General features: G+C 42.8%; 1 protein-coding gene across 2 annotated transcripts in view; it reads right to left on the bottom strand.

The window, feature by feature from the left end:
• Positions 1 to 22,737, bottom strand: part of CAPN3 (calpain 3) — a 51,646-nt gene extending 28,909 nt beyond the window's left edge. For both annotated transcript variants that reach the window (XM_006130355.5, XM_006130358.5), the window contains exons 1-9: positions 22,104 to 22,737; positions 12,714 to 12,783; positions 8,927 to 9,045; positions 7,687 to 7,820; positions 7,075 to 7,243; positions 5,276 to 5,416; positions 3,386 to 3,469; positions 3,061 to 3,146; positions 1,242 to 1,319 (exon numbers count right to left, since the gene is read on the bottom strand). In XM_006130355.5, coding sequence (XP_006130417.2) covers positions 1,242 to 1,319; positions 3,061 to 3,146; positions 3,386 to 3,469; positions 5,276 to 5,416; positions 7,075 to 7,243; positions 7,687 to 7,820; positions 8,927 to 9,045; positions 12,714 to 12,783; positions 22,104 to 22,394 — 1,172 coding nt within the window. In that variant the 5' untranslated portion in view covers positions 22,395 to 22,737. The remainder of the gene's footprint in view (positions 1 to 1,241; positions 1,320 to 3,060; positions 3,147 to 3,385; positions 3,470 to 5,275; positions 5,417 to 7,074; positions 7,244 to 7,686; positions 7,821 to 8,926; positions 9,046 to 12,713; positions 12,784 to 22,103) is intronic.
• Between the last annotated feature and the right edge of the window lie 367 nt (positions 22,738 to 23,104).

The following is a 23,104-nucleotide window of genomic DNA, read 5'->3' as shown; positions in this document are numbered from 1 at the left end:
ATGACGGTCTCTGTACTGACAGCTGACAACGCAGGCAGGCTGGTTCAATCGCGGCTTGTGCCAGGACCCGGCATCAACCCCTGTTACAGCTCTGCACTACAAGCTAAGGATGTTAAATTGCAGTTAATTGACTAGTCAAGTAGTCGATGGAATTTCCATTGACTAGTCGATAGGCACTTCTGCGTTCCTCCTTTGAAATGTACAAGAGCCCCTACTGACTTCGAGCTGCACACGGGTGCCTGTTTTGAAATGTACAAGAGTCCCCAGCGGGGAATCTTGTGCATTTCAAAGCCATGGAGCCTGGGGTCAGCTGTTCTGCATGCCACACGGAACCCAGGATCAGCTGGAGCGGCACTTCCCCGTAACCCAGGGTCAGCTGGAGCGTGGGGGAGCTTTGTATTTCAAATGGGCAGCACTGTGAAGCCTGAGATCAGCTGGGGACTCTCCTTCTGACTCCAGGTTCCACACGGCATTTCCCCACAACCCGTGGAACGAGGTGTACAGATAGATCGGAATGGCTACGTAGTTCGAACTATCTAGCCCGTGCCGCGTGTAGCCGCGCGGCACGGGGTTCGCACTAGCCGGCTTTTAAAAATGGCGGAGCCGGCTTTATGCTAATGAAGCCCGGGAAATTCAAATCCCGGGCTTCATTAGCAAGTTCGGTATGCATACATTACCCCGCTAGTTCGAACTAGCGGGGTAGTGTAGACATACCCTCATTTATTTATTTATTTGCATGGATACCTAAAAAAAATCCCACACAAATTAAATCACTCATTTTTTTTCTTCTGAAGATACAATAGATTTGTGCTACTCAGTTTTTTCATCATATGACGCTCACTTTGAATATATCTCCCATGTCAGCTACATGCTACACCTACACTTGTAGCTGGGAATATGAATTCCAGTTTGAGTAGATGCACTCATGCCAGCACTTGTTTATATTGGAACTTGAAATTTGGCAGCTGGGGAAAGGGTTTGTCACCCTGCTGTCAGTGGCGTACATTTTTTACAGTTCTCTGGAAAAACAAACACATTTGGCCAAATTGTAAGTTTCTAAAAAAAATCTCAGTTTGCACATGCTCATCAGAGCACTGGTAGTAAGAATGTCTGTGCAACCTTAACTTGTGGAGTGATGGTTCTTTCTGGAATTTCTAGGAGCTCTCACATGTACCCAGTGAAGCACAGACATAGAAAAACTTCTGGGGAAACAACATCTGAGATGGAAGGTGTGTCCTCACCAGAACTCCCCATCCTCTTCAATATTGTGCTGTAGTCGGATTTTCTCTGCTTTGTCAATTAAGGTCCATTCATCTGAACTGCAAAAGAATAAACCAGAATCTCTTGCATTTTGCAACACATAGTTATTCAAGAAATTGCTAATACTTAATGTAAGCCCTCCGGTGTACAATGCCAACAGCTGGGACAAAAATTTCCTAATTCCTAATCGTCTTACAGCGATGAATGGTAGGTTTTTGTTGTTATATCTTAAACATCCCAGACAGTCTCCCTCTTCCTGCCTCCTTTAATGCTGATATGAGAAACAAGTTTGATTCAATTCTCTTATTCTGTGCTGTCGACTTTACCACAATCACCACCTTTCCACCATCCCCACAGGCAAGGAAGTGTACAAACACCTCAGGCTTTAGTTTCTATTGTATGTTTCTAGCTCTCAGCAATCCGCCCTACTGTAGCTCTTTGATTAGGTAAGCGATGGAAAGGGATGCAAGCTCCAGCCCTATTTTAAGATCAGTTGAGGCTCCTATTTGCCAACCTCCATGAGAAATCTTTCCTTCTTCCTCACACACTTGCTCTCAGAGCCTCTCTCCTCCTGCTATTCTGTTCATTCCTGACTGGCACATGAACCACCATTCTGGGAGGCCAGATCCCAGCCCTGCTCTTTCTGCTCGAGGCCCTGTCTTTCACCCTTCCATCTGCCAGAGCCAAGGCTTCCACTGCAGCTGCTGGCCCCTCTGCCCAAGAGTGGCCCTGGCTTGGCCTCCTAAGCGTCCCTAGCCCCAGAGCACTGGGCATGTGGCACCACCTGCCCCCAAGTCCTGGGCCATTGGGTGGCCCACCTTAGACCCAGCCTCAGGTTCCTTTGGGGAAGGGGAGCAGCCTGGTTTGGAACCACAGGGGAAGAGTGGGAAGCAGAAGGCAGCCTTGGAATGAAGCATGGGTGGGGTCACCCATGGCCTTTTGCATCCCCTGGCCTGTGATACCCATCACCCATGAATGCATTAGCAGACTCTCTCTCATTCCAGGTCCCAGTCTTGTCTATGTCTGCAAGAGAACTCAACAGGCAGGAGAATCTATTAGCTGAACCATTAAGCCAGGGTCTTTTCTCTCCCTTTGTCATCAAGAGTCCTCTTCCCTGAGTAGCTATTGTATTTTCTTACAATTCTGTCCTGCCTAAAGTAATCCCCCAACTAAGCACTCAGTGCAGCCTTCAGAAAAATAGATACTTTCCTATTGCAAGTACAGGTGTCAGTACTAGTGCACGGACAACACACACACTGGCTGTGTCTAAACTGGCCAGCTTTTCTGGAAAATCAGCCGCTTTTCCGGAAAAACTTGCCAGCTGTCTACAGTGGCCGCTTGAATTTCTGCAAAAGTACTGACAATCTCATGTAAGATTGTCAGTGTTCTTGCAGAAATAGTATGCCGCTTCCGTTCGAGCAAAAGTCCTTTTGGGCAAATCTTTCGCGCAAAAGGGCCAGTGTAGACAGCTCAGATTTGTTTTCTGCAAAAAAAGCCCCGATCGCAAAAATGGCGATCGGGGCTTTTTTGCAGAAAAGTGCGTCTAGATTGGCATGGACGCTTTTCCGCAAAAAGTGCTTTTGCGGAAAAGCGTCTGTGCCAATCTAGACGCTCTGTTCCGAAAATGCTTTTAATGGAAAACTTTTCTGTTAAAAGCATTTCCAGAAAATCATGCCAGTCTAGACACAGCCACCTTGTTTTAGGTCGTAGGACACAATCATAGAACAAGCACAATGCATTTAAAATGACATGACATTTAAAACCACACGTTATAGATTCCTATGTTTGCTTTTCACCTACCGGTCGCTCCAGGCTCCTTTCCATTCCACCTGTCCCCACGGGTTCCTCAGCCGCACTAGCTTTATTTTTCCTGCTTTAAATGATGTCTTGTTAAAAAAGAAAACATGATTGTATGCATTTAGTGCATTATTAACACTCCTCTGCCCCTCCCAGCCAATAACTTAATGAGTTTCTACCTCTCCTTTTTCAAGGAACCTTTTGTTTATTTTAATGCTTATTTTGCTCACAAAAACTTATGTCTCCATGTTTTGACAGTACCATATATTAGCACTGTCCTAAACAATGGCTTGTTCCTATCTATAGGGAAGAATAAATCCATATGTACCTCTTCCACTGCAGTAACTGAATAGGCATGTCCTTTGACTAGTCCACAAGTCATGCGTGTCTCAAACTGCATTGGGACTATAGTCTGTAAAAGATGGAATAAAAACAGTATGAAGCACATAACCGACCCATTCCTGTATTCAAGGCAGCAATGTTCCCTCTTCACTGCTCTAAGTCAACAAACATGTCCCTTGGAAATTAGGACAATACCCATTTGCTTCTCTGTCATAGGATCATAGATTTTAGCATGGGAAGAGACCCATAAGTCACAGAATTAATCTAACTGCATGGTTAAGTTATAGTCTGACCCTAAGAGAAGCTGTACGAGATACAGCCCAGTGTACCAAAGGATGTGGTGGATTATCCATCACCTGAAGTCTTCAAGATTGGATGTCTTTCTTAAAAAATGTTGTAGTTCAGCCATAAAATATGAACTTAATAGAAGAATTACTGAATAAAATTCTTTTGGCCTAGTTGATTGATGTAATTCCTTATACACTCAAAAGTCAATGCATTTATGAAACATAATAAACTGATTTTTTAAAATTATCTAATACACAGGTTAAAGAAAGAATTTCCATATAACTTGGCATAATGCTTATATTATCCAAAGGTACATAGTTTGATTTTAAAAGTCATAAAAATACACATAGTACATAATCTTCATTATCCATCCTTAAGGTCTAGACAGTGGCACTTTTTTGGGATACTTCCAGTAAACCAAAATAGCATTTTCTGCATCTTAACAGCATGCCTGTTATTTCGAAATAGCTTTCAAAATAACGGTTGCACTATTTCAACGTCCCTGTAAGGATAAAGGGATGTTTTGGAATAGCTCTCTCTTTTCAAATTAGTTCGAAATAAGCTACACAATTTGCATAGCTCAAATTATATAGCTTATTTTGAGCTAAGGATGCAGTGTAGATGCACCCTAAGTGTTGTATAATTAACAAAGGTTAAACAATGACATAGTACTGTTACTGGAAGAGAGAAGTTGAGTCCTTACTTCCTGACACTTTTAGTTGTTGCTTCTCTAGTGGTAGCAAATTGTATATATGAGTTCTGTGACAGCTGCTAATCTAGGGCAGGTTTACACTACCATGGTAAGTCAATCAGAGTTACACTACTTCAAGTTACGTGAATAATGTAACCAAACTCAATGTAGCTTAGGTTGACTAACCACGGTATAGACACCATACCACACTGTGTCAACAGTAGACACTTTCCTGCCAACTTACTTTACTCTTCTAAGGGAGCTGGAGTACCAGAGAGCACTCTGCCATTGACTTAGCAGGTCTTCACTAGACCTGCTAAATGGAAACTGCTGCATCAATCACAGCAATGCCAAACTACCAATAAGTGTGGATATGATCAATGTCTTGTGTAAGTTCAGGCTTGCCAATGGTGGTGGGGGAGCGGGGGCGAGGTCAACTGCCTCTTGGCCCAGTGATTCAAAGAGGCCCAGAGCTCTGGGCCATTTTAAAGCACCATCTGAACCCTGCGTGGTGTACTCTGGGTGGCACTGAGTGTTGCTTGGGGGAGGCTAGTCACCAGCCCAGCCCCTTCTGCCTAAGGCCTTGCCCCTTCCAGGAGTACAAAGACACACACCTCCCTCACTGCCTTGCCCAAGGGCCCAGCATATATGTCGGCCCCCCCTGTGTGAGGTATACGTATCATCAGATCTTGAAAGGCTTAAAATCATTTAGTATCTAAGCACACACAGATCCCCAACACTTTTTAGAACATTTTTTTTTAATCTTCAACTGATCTTCAATGCAATGTGTTAAGGGTTTCAAAACATGGTTGCTGTGATGTCCTCCCTGTAACTATACCAGTTAGAAGAGCTGTGAGACAGGGGACAGAAGATCAGCATCGCTTGAGGCATACAAACCCAGGCTGGCCTTTCATCTACGTTTTGGAACTCTAGAGCCGGGTCAATCTGTGGCATGCTATTCACATTCTTCACCATTCGGGCGATTAATTCCCCAAGATCACTTTGAGGAGCACTCCCATATGAAAAGCCCATATTGTCCTGGTACAGAAAATGAGAGAAGAAAGTGTTACATGGAAAGTGAATTAGTGAAGGAAGAGAGGAGGAGAAAAAAAAACTTAAATAAAAGAAAGAAAAATGAGAAAGGGATGGAAGATGATAAGCTTAAGTAGAGAATTTCCATTTTCCCACATTACATGCCAGAGGAGCTGCTCTTTTATCTTAACAAAGGATTAAACAATGACACAAGAGCAGCAGTGCTACTATTGTAGCTCTGAAGTCCTAAACTCTTATTGAAATGAACTGTGTCTCTAACTATTATGACAGCTCTGCACAGAGGTAAAAGAGAAATGGGAGATTTGTGGTTAAAGGGCACTTAGCTCTACTTCACAAAAATCATACACTGCCCCCCATCCCCAACTTGAAGAGGTTCCACCTCAGTGAGGACACCTCCTTCCAGAAAGACAGGGCAGTGTCCCATCTGATTACCTGCCTTTGTGTGACACTGTGTCGCTATGAAATTATGTCACATTATGAAGTGAAGTCATATCCAGAAATGATTATGTGAGGCAATGTGGAAGTGTGGTGCAATACAACATCAGGTGAAAGTTCTGAGAAGGGTCTCCAGAAGATGATTCAGAACTCAAGCCCACTGAAATGTGGACATTTCCCTCTTTTTTCCTGTTGTAACCTCTGGAACTAATGGTTCTGAAAAAGCAGAACTTCATTAGGTAGTCAGGAATCTTGCAGAAAAAGCCAAGTAGACGTATACAGAGTGAGTAATTAATTAATTAGTTAATTTCCCCTCTATATTTGGATGTACTTAGCTTTTAATTGTAATTATTTCATGTGTACGTTTTGTCCATTTATTTTTGTCCTTTTTTGCATCATTTTTCTGGCACATTAATCAATACCAGTGGCAGTGCATTAATATGACTCCCTCAGTTGCATGTGTTTCCTCTGGCATCAGGGCCAGGATATAGATTTGATCTTTGTAGGCTTCAAGAAAATTAAAGACTCAGAAATTCTGTGCTGATTAATCTTGCTTTAAAATTCCATAGCACTCTGCTTCTCCCGCAAAGCGGTATACAACAGCAGTGTGTTCTAAAGGATCGAGCACTGGACAGGACTCAAGAGTCCTGGATTCTATTTCCAACTAAGCCACTGGCCTACTAAGTGACCTTGGGCAAGTCACTCCCACTCCCCCCACTTGTGCCTTAGTTTCCCATCTCTAAAATGAGGATGATGATACTGGCCTCTTTTGTAAAACACTTTGAAATTTAGAGATGCAACGGGCAAACAGAGGCATGGGGGTTAAGTGACTTGCTTCAAGACACACAGCTGGGCCCTCCTGCAAGCCCTTCTGCATCTGTGGAACCCACTGAAGTCAGTGGGGTTCTGTGTGTAGAGGAGCAGAGCAACTCACAGGATCAGGGCCTGAAGTCCTAAAGTTGGGAAAAGAACTGATGACTGCTAGCTCACAATCCCTTGCTCAACTTTTCCAAAGAGCCAGTCATCAGTAATGTAATAGAAACTCTCACCTTTCCTGGTGGAGTTTCTCAGACCTAACAGAGATTCTTTTGCCTTAGAAATAGATTTGCACTATGTCCGTTTAGCAAAGCACTTGAAAAAGACGTTTGTGACTGACCCCTGACTTAGAGACCCCACTCCTTTACAGTTGCAATATACAAGGGACTTACATCAATGGAGCAGGCCATGAGTGATCCTCTGTCACTGGCATGTTTCATGATTTTGTATATATCTTTCGGTGCATCTTTTATCTCATAGAACTCAGTCACTCCACCTGTGAAATCTTCCATAGCCTCTGTAGTATTGCCTCCTTTCAACGCCTCATAAGATCCGTGGAGTCTTGGAACAGTGAAAAAAAAAGTTATACCAGAAACAATCTTGCCTTGGTTCTATTTCATCATTTTGATAAAGGTCATGTTGAAAATGTTAATTTATGTCACTCATATCTACAAAAATAAGATGTTTGGGGTTTTTTAAGAACTAAGTGCTGACATCTGGTTAAGCAGCAGGCCAAACTCTGAAAACTGCTCTACACAGCTTATTACACTCTGCCCCAAGTCTAAGCCACTAGAAAACCATGGGAAAATGTTGTCTGCATGTACAGATTTTTTCAAAGAGGGGCTTGTGCAAGAGACATCCAACAACATTTCTGCATTATGGCTTGTCTCTATAACGACTTGGAAGAGAATTGTGTGAACTCTTGCATACAGACACACCATCACCGCCCCACAGAGAGTGTAAGGCTATTGGAGACACATTGCAATTCTAAAGCATTCCTTTACTTTGCATAAGCCTTTTCCAGCAGAGCACTCCAGAATTCATTGCGCTGGGAGGATTTGGTGAAGACCAGCTGGTTGTTATATGTTGGTAAAAAGTCGTCAACAACAACGTCCACCCAGTCTCCATAGCGCCAGAACTGAAGAAAAGCATACAGAAAAATATATTAGTGAGTATGGTAGGAGGGAAATCTGTCTTGAGATTTAGAAGAGCCATGAATTTAGTCTATTTCCTAAACATTTTTGGAGGTCTCTGCATTCGAGATCTGCTTTCCAGAAATGCTGACTACCAATAGCCCTAATTTATGTCAGTGGGAACTGTGGGTGCTCGGCCTTGGTGTTAGAAGACTAAAAGACATAATAGTTAGACAAGCAAAAATTCAAAGTGAGAGTCCCCTTCTTACACCAGGCCCTTTGAGCTGCCCACCCAAAATGTCCATCTTAATCCACACCATTCTCTCTTTAACCCCCTCCTTCCTACCCTAATTTCTGAAGTGTCTACCTCCTCCTTCCCCTGGAGTCTGATTCTTCCCTGACTGGCAGCAATGGCTTCTGTGCAGCCCTGTAACTGCCAAACCCTGCCAGGATTGGTGGGTTGGGCTTTCTGCCACGTGGTGGACCTTGTGCTACACTGGCCCTTGTGTTGTGATAGAATAGAGAACGCAGTTTCCAGTAGTCCCTCCACACTTTCCCAGGAATCACACATCCATCCAGATTACAAACAGCTGGTGAAGGGGAAGAGGTTGAGAAGAGACATTGTAAAACTGCAATGACACCTGCAAGTGTGATAGATGGACCGAGTTCGCTCCTGCAACACACACAGCCCTGCATGGAGTCTTTTCAGAAACAGGGTTACAGGTAACATTGATCATTTTCTATCAGTGTATAATCAATCCTTTTACAATATGACCTCAATAGAGATCAGCTGTTTGAGGGACTAAAAATAGGTCCCCTTTCCAGTCAACAGTTTATCTATAGTCCATGCAGTGGGCAGCCTGGGTCAGCTGAGCAGTCATAGGGAACACCTGTTGCTCTCTCTTACTGATGGGGCATATTAATTTGCAAATATTTCTATGGTGACTTAATGCTCCTCAATTACTATGTCAGGTTGGTTGTTCTGTGATTCTCCTAGAATAATCTGGCATGTGGGAATTTACTTCCTACATCTCCCCCCTTGTTACTTGCACTGGCATGGGACAGATGAGACAAAGCGAATACCTTCTTCTTGCTTGTGGACTGGACTCACCTGGAAGTGAAAGATCCCAGCATAGTTTTTTATGAAGGTCTGATCGTGAGGTATGACTCGGCAGAGCAGCTTTTCATTCAATGTCAGGCAAGCAATGGCAGCCAGGAACCAGCAGTCACCTGTAAACAAGCAAAAGACAAAATGAAGGCTCAAAGGCATTAGGGCAAACAAGTGGTCCAACTCCTCCGGTCACAAAAAGGTTGGTGTGTATTGTGATGTATTTTAGTACATGTACAGCACATGAATATTATTGTATTATGGAGGTTAGCACCAATCAGGGTTGGATATTCCACGTGCTAAACACACTACAAACATATGATCCCTGCTACAAAGGACAGAGAGCACCCTGAGTTTGTATCATTTACACTTTCATCTGGCTTGCTTAGAATTTATTACATAAATTCACAAATGGTTAGGGTCCAGTACTCCTCTGTTATGCGTGTGGCTGCTCTAGCCTGCAATGCTCCAACTCAGGACTGCCAGATCACAAAGTGCTCCAGCCACACCCTGTTGCACCTAGAATGCCTGCGGGACCAGGCTGGGGAGCACGAGCAGGTGCAATACAGCTCTCTAGGTTGGCTTTACAACAACTGGGAATTCACGGTCCAAACTGAATTCCCAGCTAAGGTAAAGACAGTCTTCCATGCTGAGAAAGAGGGCAGAGGATCTATCCCTCAGCCTGACTTTGGTGCATTTGTGGCTCTGTTTTATGTTCTAATTTTCCATTCTCAGGGCAACATTCCAGTTCTGATTAGGCTGTTATTGTGAGATTTGCTGCTTTATCATACTGAAAAAAATTCTTCTAATTTCAGTCCTGTGTCTGTGTTTGCATTACTCTATTCTTATGGCTTTTTTTAATAGATACATTTTAAAATAATAAACTAAACTTTATGCTGAGATATATTACCTCAATGGTGACTATTTTCAAACTATTTGTGAGTACAGTCCCTAGCACAGTGGATCCTAATATTTGATTAAATACTTCAGCAATACTGTAATATAAACTAGAATGCCAAGTAAATTCATACACACACACACAATCTCCATTCTTTCATGCTGCACACACTCCTTTAACAAACTCTCTAGCCTAAGGCACCAGGCTGCTATGTTTTTTCCTTTTCTTCTTCAAAACTTAACTCTTCCAGCCAGCCTCCAAAGTCTAACCCCTCAGACCATTACATTTAAAGAAAATACACACTCATAGAGGGAACCATCCTGTAAGCAGGGACGTTAGATAGCGGGTAATAGAATAGTTGACTAACAGCATAAATCTTAGCGGTTAGTTGACTATTCTGTAGTCCCTGGGGGATGGGCTGGCAGCCAGAGCAATCCGGCCCCACTCTCGGGGAGCCTCTGCCACTCCATGTTGCTGCCTGTTTATCAGACGCAGCAGTGTGGGGTTCCAGGCGGGAGCCAGTCTGTGAGGGGAGCCAGTTTAAAAACCAGCTCCCCTCATGGACTGGTTGCCTGCTGCCCTGTGCTGCTGCTTCTGTTACAGAGGCAGCAATGTGGGGTGGCAGCAGTCCTTGTCCACGGGGGTCTGAGCTCCCCACGGACAGAGGCTGCAACAGCAGCTTGGACCCCCTGCAGATAGGGGCTGCTGCCGGGGACTAGCCTCTGTCTGTGGCAGGCCCAGACTCGCCATGGACAGAGGCTGCTCTATGGGAGGTGCAAAGCAGCCTCTGCTGCCAAGCAGCCTCTGTCCATGGTGAGCCTGGGCCTGCCATGGTCAGAGGCTGCTTCGTGGCAACCTCCCCTATCCCCCTCCCAATAGAGGCAGCAGCACAGGGGAAGGGCAGGCAGCACCATTAAGCCATGAAGCCAGGTGCTTCCCCAAGCACCAGCTCCTGCTCTTCCCCCCTTGCTGCCTGATACAGAGGCAGCAAGAGGGGTGGGGAATGCAAGTATTTGACTAGATTAACCTATAAACCTAGGTTTATCAGTTAATCATCTCCTCAACTACTTGTTCAGATCCCTGCTTGTAACCCCTATACATACTATGTTGTCTGTGTAAACTGTAAGGTCCTTGCAGGGTAGGGATTTTTTTTAAAATGGTCCTGTTGAGGACTAAGCATACTATCAATATGTAAAAATAACAGCTGTCTGTTATTGTTGAAAACATAGTAATAAAACATATATTAGGTTAATTTCATCCTCTCTGGAGCAACTCCCCTGGAGTCCTGCAGAATAATAGGGGATTATTTAGTATAATGGACTGATGGGTTATTACATCACCAACAATTTAAAACAAGCAAACAGTGTTGATCTTATGCATTTATCAAAACTGTAGAGTCACAGCTGTCAGGATTTGGAAATGCACAAAGCATTGGCTTCTGCTTTTGCTGAATTGAGTCGGTGGCCTTGTGGAAAGGAAAACATTGAGCACTTGAAACAATGTCTGTTGGGAGCTGGGATGCAGGGGAGAGGTAGGATCACCTGGCTGTTACCTTTATCTGTGATGTATGAAATGATGAAGAGGTGAGGAAGAAACTGAAGCACTTCAAAGAGAAAAATGCACCTGAAACTTCCTCATTCTTATGCTTCCTTTTTTACCCTAATGGTGATTTGCAGTGTGGACATGGGTATTTGAGGACTTTTTCCTGCTTCCTCATTAACAGGGAGGGAAAGAGAAAGCTGATGACTATTGTGTATTGAATTATGTTACTCCAGGACTATACCATAACATACATTGGTATAACTTTGTGCAGGCATTGCTCAGAGGAGTAAAAAATCCACACCCTGAGTGATGCGGTTATACTGACCTAACCCTGGTGTAGACGGGGGTGGATGAGAGCGCCGCTTCATTAGCATAAAAATGGCTGCCGCTTTGCCGGAAAATAAAGCCTTTTCCAAAAGATCCCTTATCCCAGAGGCTTTATTTTCTGCAAGATCAGCGTCTAGACTGGTGCTTTTTTCCGGCAAAGCTCCATGCTGAAAAAAAGCGGCAGCCATTTTTATGCTAATGAAGCAGGGGAGATTTAAATCCCCGCTTCATTAGCAATTGCGATATGTCTAATTTACATCCCTTTTATGAAAAAGGGATGTAGTCTAGACGTAGCCCTGCTGTATAGCTAGCATTCTGTATATTTATAACTGACATAACTAGCGTTTTCTCTGTCAAAATGCAACTGTTCTTTGCTCTAGGTATATGGTGACTGCCTCCGACTATAAACCATACACACAGCTGGTCTATGCTGAAACTTCCTGTTGCTGTTGCTTTATCTTCCCTTTTTGCCTTATCTTCCCTTTTTCCACATCCCGGCTCGTTCATTTCATCTACTTGTGCTACCTCTTGTCTTGCAGACTATAAGTTCTTCGCAGCAGGGACTGTCCTTTAGCGTGCATCTGTATTGTGCTTAGCTCAGTGGAACTGTGGCATACTTACTGCAAATAAAAAAATAAAAAATCTGACCGAATAAACTGTTAAATAAGACTCTTCCTCATCTGTTCAGCCTCTCACTACAGACAGTTGCTTCACTTAGACTTTGTCTCCTTAACTCACTCTGTTCTTGAAAGCCTGGAAGAAAAGAGGCCTTGCAAAATGCTGCCCTCCAATAAACTTAACAATACAAATAGCAAAGCACATGTACACTCAGCAGCTTCTCTCTCACAGTCCTCATCTGCAACCCTACAGGACAAGGTGGCTTGGTTAAGAAGAGCTATGGCAAGGAAACATAAATGTTTTAAACTCCTGCCGAGCAAGTACAAACTAAAGCTAAACAGTGATGCAGTTATCTGGGACTACAGAAGAAATCCAAAACGTAATACAGAAGACAAAATGGCATACCTAATTCTCCTTGACAAATATCTGTTCGGTTGGCTCCACCAATTATAAAGCGAGGGTTCTCACAGATTTCCTGTAAGATACAAACATAGGTATGAGCAGAGAGACATGCGCTTTATGATGTCTGCATAGTAATCCTGGTGCCAGCACTAGAACCTGCTGTTTCTACAACTAAGGGGTGGGGAGTAATGTCAGGGCCTGCAGCTGTGATGCTGCAACACAGAGTGCTGTCCTGGGGCAAGTGACTGCCCAGGATATGTCTGAAAAAATTAGGAAGAACAGCGCTTGCGCTAGAGGGGGTTTTTGTGCAAAAAGGAGCCATCTACACGGCTCGTTTTTGCGCAAAAGCCTCTTGCGCAAAAGCGGCTGCTCATTACTTATGCAAATGAAGCGCGGCAATATTCCACAGTAAAACACATTTGTCAGCAACACAATCCGTCAACTGGATCCTCCTTTCCCTGGTTGAAGTCAAGCTTCACTCCTGCCATCCTGCCTTCGTCTCTCTCCAGCTTGTGCTGCTCCTTCGGTTCAAAGCTGCAATGACAGCCCACAAATGACAGCTCCTCACCCATTTGCCACACACCCAGGCTACGTCTATACTGTAGCCTTCTTACGGAAAAGCATATGCAAATGAAGCAGCTGTGTGTGTGTGTGTGTGTGTGTGTCTTTGTGCATACTGTGTGAGGAGATGCTGCAGGGATGAGAGACAGTGTGTGTGACAGGACACAAAAGCGTGTGTGTGATTAGGGTTACCAGATGGCTTAAAAAAAATACCGGACACACTTGATCTCAGGTGGGGGGGGGGGAGGGGAATGGCCAGGAGGGAAGTGGGGCTGGCTGGGAGGGGGTCGGGGAAAGTGGGGCTGGCTGGGAGATATGGGGGGGGGGGGGGGAGAAAACTGTCCAGCAGGAAGCAGGGCTGGCCGGGAAGGAACCGGCCGCAGGAAAGCAGGGATGGCCGGTCGGAGGGAGCGGGGGTGGCCCGGGCCTGGCCTGGGCACACGCAGATCCCAGGGTGCTGCCTGTCATGTGCACGGTCCCAGAGGAGCACAAGCGAGTCCGGCCCCGGGGATTCCATCCCGCCCTCCACTCCCCTCCCCTCCCCTCCACTGCGTAGTTGCATACTGTCTGGCTGGTGGACACGCTCACGCAGCATGACTCATGCAGTGTGAGCACGTCTACCAACCAGGCAGTACGCAACTACATATTGATACATATTGATACTCATAATAATAAAATAATAATACATATTGATACTCATAATAATAAAACTTACCTATTAGAAAATACCGGACAGGTAGGAATAAGAGATCCTCCGGAAAAGGACTTTATTCCGGAGGATCGCGCCAGTCTAGACGCTTTTTTTCCGGCTTTTCCCCAAGCCGGAAAAAAAGCGGCGGACATGTTTATTTAAATCCGCGGGGGATATTTAAATCCCCCGCAGATTTCCCTATCCTGACTTACCTGATTTGCATCCCTTTTCCGGAAATTGTGGCCAGTGTAGACGTAGCCTTAGACTTTTGGAGATTCTGGTAGTTTCCAGTCATTTCAATCTATTAGCAGGGTTTGCCCTCCACCACAACACAGGTCAAAAGTCCATGTTCATGGCTTGGATTACAATGAAGATCTCTTAGTCAGTTTAAACCCAGCTTTTTATGCCAAAAGCCCTTTCTTTGTCTCATTAGGCCTCTAGGACCCAGGCTGAACCAGTTTCTCCAATTCTGTGTAGGGGCGCTATTTCTCTGGAGTTGCTTACCCATTCCAGGAGTGTCAGTTCTGACTGATTTTAGTTCCTGGTTTATGAAAATAGATAACTTTTTACAAGGATGATACAATAGGATCACAAAGATATAGATAACCTCCCCAAAGATCCTGCCTGAGTTTGCAATACCTGTCACACATGTCCATTACATTTCACAGATAGCCTTTTGCATTGCAGTACTGCCTTGGAAAGTCCTCTTAATAAGCTTTAATGACTCAGCAAAAACAGACTATGATAACTGGGTATGTAAAAGTACAATACTGCAAGGGAGTCTTCCTGTCAGTGCTAATGTATCAGAATAGGCTTGTAGAAGGCCCCCTTTTCAATCTTTCACTGTAATGTAATGAAGTTCATTTCTCATATTTGAATGCTATTGTACTCTCTTTAGTAATTTCACATTGTTGTGTAATTTAAAGGGGAGCCTTTAGTAAGCTCATTCTGCAATCAGATGCCCAGCCCTCCCTAATGGCACATTACAGTATACCATAAAGAGACTTAGCAAAGTCCGCGTGATATATCAGAGTAATCATCCTAAAATCATGTGAGGTACTGGAATGCAATCCCTTTAGCATCGTCCTTGTATGATGGGTTATAGTGCAATTCTCTCTGCACACTTGTGGCATGGTGAATAGCAATGTAATTCCATCGGTGCTTTCAAGGCATATCATATTTTAATGTGATTCCTTGGGTATACTGGTGGCATAATGTATTGCTATGGGGTCCTCTCTGCAATCCCATGATAGAGTTAATATCTTGTACTGTGATAATCTGTGCTCCCTTGTGGTACAATTAGTATTTATTAAATGTCCTTTGTTATTGACTAGAGGCCTCAGTTCCACTGTGTACAAGACCTCAGGCACTTTACAAGCATATAGCAAAGCAATGATCTCTGTCTTGAAGAGTTTACAATCTAAGTAATGTATTTGTAAGAAGCCGGCATATTCTGAGATTCTGCATAGGAATGAAGGGCTCTTCTGTTGAAATCCCTATTGTCAGATGACTTAACCCTGCATAGAGATTCAAATGTATTTTTGCTGAGTCACTTCAAGTTTAGACAGGCAGCATGGTTTAGTAGGCTGATCTGAAAGCTGGAAATCAGGAATTCCTGATCTTTAATCCCATCTCTGCCACTAGTTTATTGTACAGCGTTGGGCCAGTCATTCAGCTAGATTGTGCCTCAGTTTCCCTTTCCTGTAAAATAAGGATAATACTTACCTACCTTCCAAGTGTGTTATGAGAATTAATTAGTTAATGATCATAAAGACTCCAACCACACAAAATATATTAACTGGACTGTTATGTTATAATGTATAAGGTAAAGTACTAATTTTAGAGCACACATTGCTATACAGTTTATTTTCTCCAGATAGGTCTCAGGTTCCTTTGGCAGGTTTTGTATAGTCTCTTCAAGACCTTGGGCCAGATTCTCAGTCCCAGTTCTATTCCTGATCAGTGCGGAGGGGATTTTATGTGGCTGCAGCTGGCCAGTTGATAGGAATACTTGGTTGGCGTAAAGTCACTGGAGCCAGCTTCTCTCTGAATCCTCCCAGGCAGAGAGAGAGAGAGAGAGAGAGAGAGAGAGTGAGTGAGTGTGTGTGCGCGCACGCGCATGCATGGGAGACTGGGGTGGGGAAGTGAGGAGGTGTGAAGGGGTGCAGATGGGATGGAGCATAGCTCTCCAATTCTCAGCCAGCATATGGTCACTTAAGGAAGCAGAGCTAGACATTTTAAATTAGAACAACCCATCCCCTAAATACAGTAGACTTCCGATAATCCGGAACCTATGGGACCTAGGTGGTGCCGGATTATCAAATATGCCAGACGATCAGGAGGTACTATAAACTGGTTATATATATACTGTATATATTATATACTGTATATAAAGTGTTCTTAACCCTTTTTATTATACATACTGTATACAGTATACTGTAATGTTTTAGTTTTTTTAAGCCTTTTTTACCCTTTTTGCTCAGTTCAGCTGCTGCCGCTGTTACCTTGTGACTCATTTTTTGCCAAAGCTTACTCAATAGGCTCTTGCCATTTTGATGCCGGACTATCAGGTGTGCCGGACTACTGGATGCCAGACTATTGGAGTTTTACTGTACTCTAATTTGCGTTAGGATCAGGACAGCATGAGAATCAGAGAGCTGAAATCAGCTCCCTTAGGGTCTTGATCCAGTTCTGCACAAAATAGAAAAGAGAAGGGCAATAGAGAATCTGATCCTTGAGTTTGCCCTCATACAGTTTCAATTAAATGATTTAATCTTATGCAATAATTATGAGGTATTAATTACGTAGAATTTATATAAACAAGTTTAAAGTATAGTTTGAATATAAACACTGTGTGAGACCCTGCAATCCTCTACTCAGGCAAAACTTTCATAGACGTCAACTGAATTTTGCCTGAGTAAAGTCCGTGTATATTCAGCTCATGTTATGGCAGTCGCTAGCAGACTGGAATCACATGCTTCTGTTCACCCTATCCCTCTGACAAGGTTCACAGCTGCTCTATGTGGCAGTCTATCCTCCTGAGAGTAATCCAAAGACCAGTCCCCATGCATTCACAGCACAGGCCAATTATTTAAGAGGTGGAGGAGGAAGGTCAGATTTATTTATGTTGATGGTGGTTCCTGTGGCTTCAGGGACAGATATCTGAGAGCAGATAGGTTCCTAGACTGTGAACCCCCTTCTCTGTCACAATAACTATCCCACTGCAACATGGAGAAACTCAGCCTCAAATTGCAGGACTATATTCCCAGCATAAGTGGAGAGTTACCAAAATTCTTAGCGTTCCGCACTTGCAAGATAGGGCTATATTCAGCTAGAAGATTGAGCTCAGGGCTGAAAGTCAGGAAGCCTACAACCTATTTCTGTTTCTATCACTGACTCACTGTGGGACCTTGGGTTAGTCACTTAACCTCTAACCCTCAGATTACCCATCTGGAGAACAGAGCTAATAATGTGCTTTGTAAAGCACTTTCAGATCTGCAGAAGAGAAATGCTAATTAGGTTTAGAGCAGTGGTTCTCAACCAGGGGCACACATACACCTGGGGGTACACAGATCTTCCAGGGTGCATTGTCAGCTGATCTAGATAGTTGCTAACATAACTAGACTACGTAAAAAGCACTAGCCATGTCAGTATAAATTAAAGTTTCATATGATGATTTGTTTACACTGCACTATATTCTACACACAGGCATGTAAGTACATTATTTATATTCCAATTGATTTATAAAAAGTGAGCAATTTTTCAGTAATAATGTGCTGTGACACATTTGTACTATTATGTCTGATTTTGGAAGCAAGTAATTTTTAAGTGAGATGAAATTTGGGGGTACACGAGACAGATCAGACTGCTGCAAGGGTAGTCTGGAAAGGTTGAGAGTCACTGGTACACTATTATTATTTATTTTTAATATTATAGACACAGTAGTGTTTGCAATAATACTTGACTCTTATATAGCAGCTTCCATTAAAGAATTTCAAAGATTAGCATAATAATTAGTAGAAAAAATAACATAATTGTAAATAATATTTTTATTCCCATCCTATTGAGGGAGAAGCTGAGACAAAAAGAGGTTAATTGATTTTCTTTGGGAAACTCCGCAAGTTAGTGGTAGTGAAGAATAGAACCCATACCTTCTAGTCTTGTGCTTTAATCTATGGACCTAGCTCCATTTAACATGTACTTTTTATTCCTTCTGGGAAAACACTGCATATCTAAGATACATGTGGTAGTCAGAGAAAGGCAGCAGAGTTAAAGGTGGCCTTGGAATGGTCTCTCACTACTTGCAAACTGCCTGGCATTTTTCATTTTGTTCTGTTTTTAAACTACAGTTTTCAAATTACCTGAGTCTTAAACAGTTTTTAAAATAACTACATTGTTCTAAGACTAGTGTTCTAAATTCATCTAGTTACAATCTTAAACTCTATTTTAACAAAGGTTCCTCCTCCTACCCCCATCATTTAAGTAAGAATGGAAGATGTCAATATCTTTATGAAATGGATTATATGGATATGTACCTCTGCAATTTAGCCTTGAATGTTTGGCAGTTTGATGTTTTAATCCTTTAGCATAATACCCTTGACCCCAGCATCATATTAAGTTGTCTTTATGGTCCTATTATTAGTATATTACTGCCATTCCAGTCCGTAACATTATCAGACAAGTTCTTCTTCTCCTAGCAGAGAAGAAGCACATTTGAGCTGCAGTTCTAAATGCCAGGGAAGGAAAGTCTTGGGTCAATCTGCAGACTGCAGTAACAAATACAAGAAACTCTAGCTTCAGTTTATGGGAGGAGGAGCAGGAATGAATTATAAGAGAAGCTGCTGATGTATCTGCTTCTGAAATTCATAGAGAGAGAGAGAGAGAGAGTGTATCTTCTAACTATAATACACTACAATATTTTGCATTTATGTGCACTTTTCAAAATCTCAAAGCATTTTATAAAGATGGGTCTTCTACTTTTTACAGATAAGGAAACAGGCATAGGGCAGGTAAGGCATAATTATTCAGAAACTATTAACTAATTTTAAAGTTCCTTATCTATAGATACCTAGCTTGAGACAAAGATGACCTGATTTTCAGAGGTACTCAGCACCCACATCTGCAATTTACAGCTCTGCCTGCTCAGCAGCTCCAATGAGCTTCAAGTTGGGCATCCAAACATTGTCACTCCAAATGAAAGGACACAGTTGAGAATTTGGGCCTTCCTGACTGGCCCAGCATCAGACAGCCCAGCAGAGTACCAGAGCCAGGATCAGAATGCAGATCTCCTGACTGCCAATGCCCTACTCTCACCTCTAGTCTATGCTGCCTCCTTTATACAAATTAAAATTTGCATTGAAACAGTTTGGAAAATAATTTAGGGTCTGACATTTAGATGTGTAGGTTGCATTTCTGTGTACTGTGCAACCCTGGGCACATTGTTGTCACATAATCATTAAAAAGCTCTCATATTCCATCAAAGATTTTTCTCCAAGGTGGATTGAAGATCACTGGGATAGGGGCCCAAAAATCTGAGGTGTCCTAGAAACCAAAGGTTTAATCCTCCATTTTGTGTAGTCATTTACACCTGTGCAACATGAGTGTTAAATGCTGCCCTTTTCAGTGTATCACTTTCATTTAATTACACACCTTTACTCAGTTCTCCTCTCATATCCACTGACTATGCCTGTGGAAGTATGAGAAAGTAGTGCTCTTGCCAGTCAATTCAACTGCTGCTTCACTTAAATCAGTGGTTTTCAAACTATGGGTTGCGACCCAGTACTGGTTCATAGAATGTCAAGCACTGGGTCTCATTGCTTCAGGGTGATCAGTGAGGGTATGTCTACACAGCAGTGTTATTTCGGAATAATATCAGTAACTGACATTATTCTGAAACAACATAGTCCTTGTCTACACAACAGGCAATTATTTCAACATAATGTCAAAATAATGTCGAGCTGGAGGACTTATTACTCTAACTCCTGTAACCCTCATTTTACAAGGAGTAAAGGAAGTCAGAGGAAGAGTGATCCTTCTCGGACTTCCCGCTCTATAGACAGTGGCAAAAGTCAAATTACTTAAGCTACGCAATTGATGTAGCTCAAGTTGTGAAGCTTATTTTGTCTTTAGTCCTGCTGTATGGATGTGCCCTGAGGATGCTAAGGCGGGCTTCCTGCCTGTCCTGGTACCTCAGACTGCACTGCACCCCAGAAGCAGCCAGCAGTAGGCCCAGCTCCTAGGTGGGGACAGAAGAGTGCATAGGACTCTGTGCACTTGCCCCTGCCCCAGACACTAGCTCTGCAGTGCCACTGATTAAAACCTGCTGCTGACTGCTTCTGGGGTGCAGCATGGTCTGTGGTGTCAGGCGAGGCAGGAAGCTGCCTAAGCCCCTCCTACCCCAGCACTGATTCACACCCAAAGCTGAAACTCTCATCCTCAACCCCCTCTCTGGAGCCCACACGCTACTCAAATTATGTAGGGTCACGGGCATCAACAATTTTCTACAATTGGGTCATGAGAAAAAAAGTTTGAAAACCACTGACTTAAATGATAGCCAGTTAGGTCTATGGAAACCTTGGGGCAATAGATAGGTCAAACCACATCAGAAATGTTTTTAACTAACTGCACTATAAATTCTCCTTCTAATTTTGATTGAACTGTCTTGCATTTTTATTATTGGTTCTGTCTCGTTCTGTCATTACGTAGAGACACAAACTTCATGATGTTACTTGAGATGTAAATCAAAGCAGCTTTTATCCCAGACTGTGTGGATCACTCTCGCACAAAATATCATCACAGTCTCAGGAGTGAAAGTAATTTAATTTCTTACAGGTACGGTCCTATTGCAGCCTGGGTCCCTGCCAGCTCTTTTAACAGCTCCCTGCTGGCTTTTGCCACAGCTAAGCCAGCTCTTGCTCAAACGGCGCACCCATTTACTTTCACCTCTGCGGAGACTAAATATCTTCCTGCCCTTCATTTTCTCACTCTATGGAGAAATAACTGTAATAGAACTTTATAGTCATTTTCTGGTTCTATGATATCCATACTGCAAGGCCACTGGCCTTTTAGCTTTATACTGTATCATCAGCTCAATCAATGTTTCATTATGGAACAGAAGTATAGGATAATGCTGCACATATGTAAAATGAATCCTATAATAATCGAGATGGGATAAAGGCAAGATCCTCAAAATGTGGCCCTCACAAATAGAGAGGCCCAGCTGGAACAGTGACAGACAGCAGCCCAAAATACAGCTGGTCAGGTGGCCCTTGGGAGAGTTGGGTTGCCTCACTTGGAAGGAATATTAGGAGTGAGAGGAAAAACAAGAGTCCATCTAGGTTTGGTTGGGATTCAGCACTTTGCGGGGAGAATTCACTCTGAGGGGAAGGCTGGGTAGGGAGAAGTCTGTCAGGAAGGTCAGAAATATTGGTGAATTTGGGACCTTGTAAACATGAATCCACCATCGTAATTATTATAACCCACCAATTTATAGCACACAGATGATAGGATACTGAGCTTTGCATTTAGGAAAAAGTGATACTGGAAATCACTGATGAGATAATAAAATAAAAGAAAGTCATCCAGATTCTGCTGTCACATGCATGCAACTGTTGTGACTTAACTGTGGCAACATAGGTATAACTCAGAACTGTACTCCCAAAGGTACTTGTGGAAATGAAAAGATCTGCCCAAGGGGCAGTTTGTGGTGCAGTAATATTAAGAAACTCACCAGTAAATTACAGTAGTATTAAAAAATAAATAAATCTTTACCGGCCCAAGTCTGTGTGTTGGAGAAAGAGGAGAGGTTTAATTTTTTTTTGGCTTTGTGTCTTCGGATGAGACATTTCCCAACAAATTACAACAAATAAGGGTCAGTTAAAATACATTCAAAAAATAGAAAGTTCCAAATAAACAATCCAAGGTTTTATTGATTTTCAGGTCAACTTGTTTTTTTCCCTATCTTACTTCCCTATCCCCACAGATCCTAGACAGTAAATTTCCCAATCCTAGAAAACAATTTGAGAAATATGTTTCCAGGGTATATGTTTCCCCAAGTGAATGTGCTCAGCATAGATAACTGCATTGATTATATTTATAATTAGAAAAAGGCTTTCAGTGTTTTAATTAGACAAATTACTCACTGGGGGTCTTTTCCACTCAAACTTGACGGGGAGCTTCTGGTTGTAGAAGAGGGAGCTCTCATTAGGTGGGAAATCAGGATCCTCATAAAGAATCTTCTTCTCTAGGCATTTCTTGTGAAGTTCTTCAAAGGTCTTTTCCTTCACTCTAATAATGGGTTGGTTGCGACTGATGATAGCAGAATAGATTCCCCCAGAGCCTCCTCCTGTTTCAGCTGTTGTGCTAATGTTGGTGCTGGGAACTGACCCAGCTTCTGTCTGTTGAGCCACCACAGCATTTATGGCCGACGGCATGGAAATTCAATTTAAAGAAAATTAAAAAATTAAGGAGGAAAAAAAAAAGGAAGCTCTTGGACGGAAACTACAGAAAAGAGGAAGTCACTGCATAAACAGATTAGCAGCTCTCTCCTTTGTCTGCAAGTGTCCAAGTTACTTTATCACTTTTAATGTATCATGGAATAGTGCAATTTATACATCATCCTGACCTTCTTGCTGTGGTAATTTTATCAGAATTCAAAATTTCTTCCTCGATAGGAAGTAAGAGAGATCGTTGAGTAACTTTCTGTCCGGTGTTGGTATACCTACAGCACGCGTGTGAGAGTGTGTGCCTGTGTTCTGTAGAGGTTTCGACAAGGAAACTAAAAATAAACATGGGGAGAGAGAAGGGGTGAGAGAAAGGGAATGAGTGTCAATTTGATATGCAGTTTCTTCCTATTCTGGGCTTGTTCTCAGAGACGGTAGGGCTGATTCTTGATGTCATGTAGCTTTTTTTTTTTTTTAAATTGCAAAAAATATTTAAACTGCACATTACACTTACATATTGGCTTTAAGCTGCATTTTATAGCATGTTTTTTATCATTAAGATGGGTCCTGATGTAATAAAGATTTATGCATATATTTAGCTTTACTCATTGGTTCTGTCTTCTTTGCAAAAAGGGAGTGTCTTTATACTGAGATGGTCAACTCAACTTAACGTCCAAGTGGGGACATCACGTATTCCCCCA

This window comes from Pelodiscus sinensis, chromosome 5 (assembly GCF_052426305.1).
Source record: "Pelodiscus sinensis isolate ZL-2025 chromosome 5, ASM5242630v1, whole genome shotgun sequence".
Taxonomy (NCBI): Eukaryota; Metazoa; Chordata; order Testudines; family Trionychidae; genus Pelodiscus; species Pelodiscus sinensis.
Note: the sequence above shows the minus strand (reverse complement) of the source record. Positions and strands in the feature narration are given on the sequence as shown.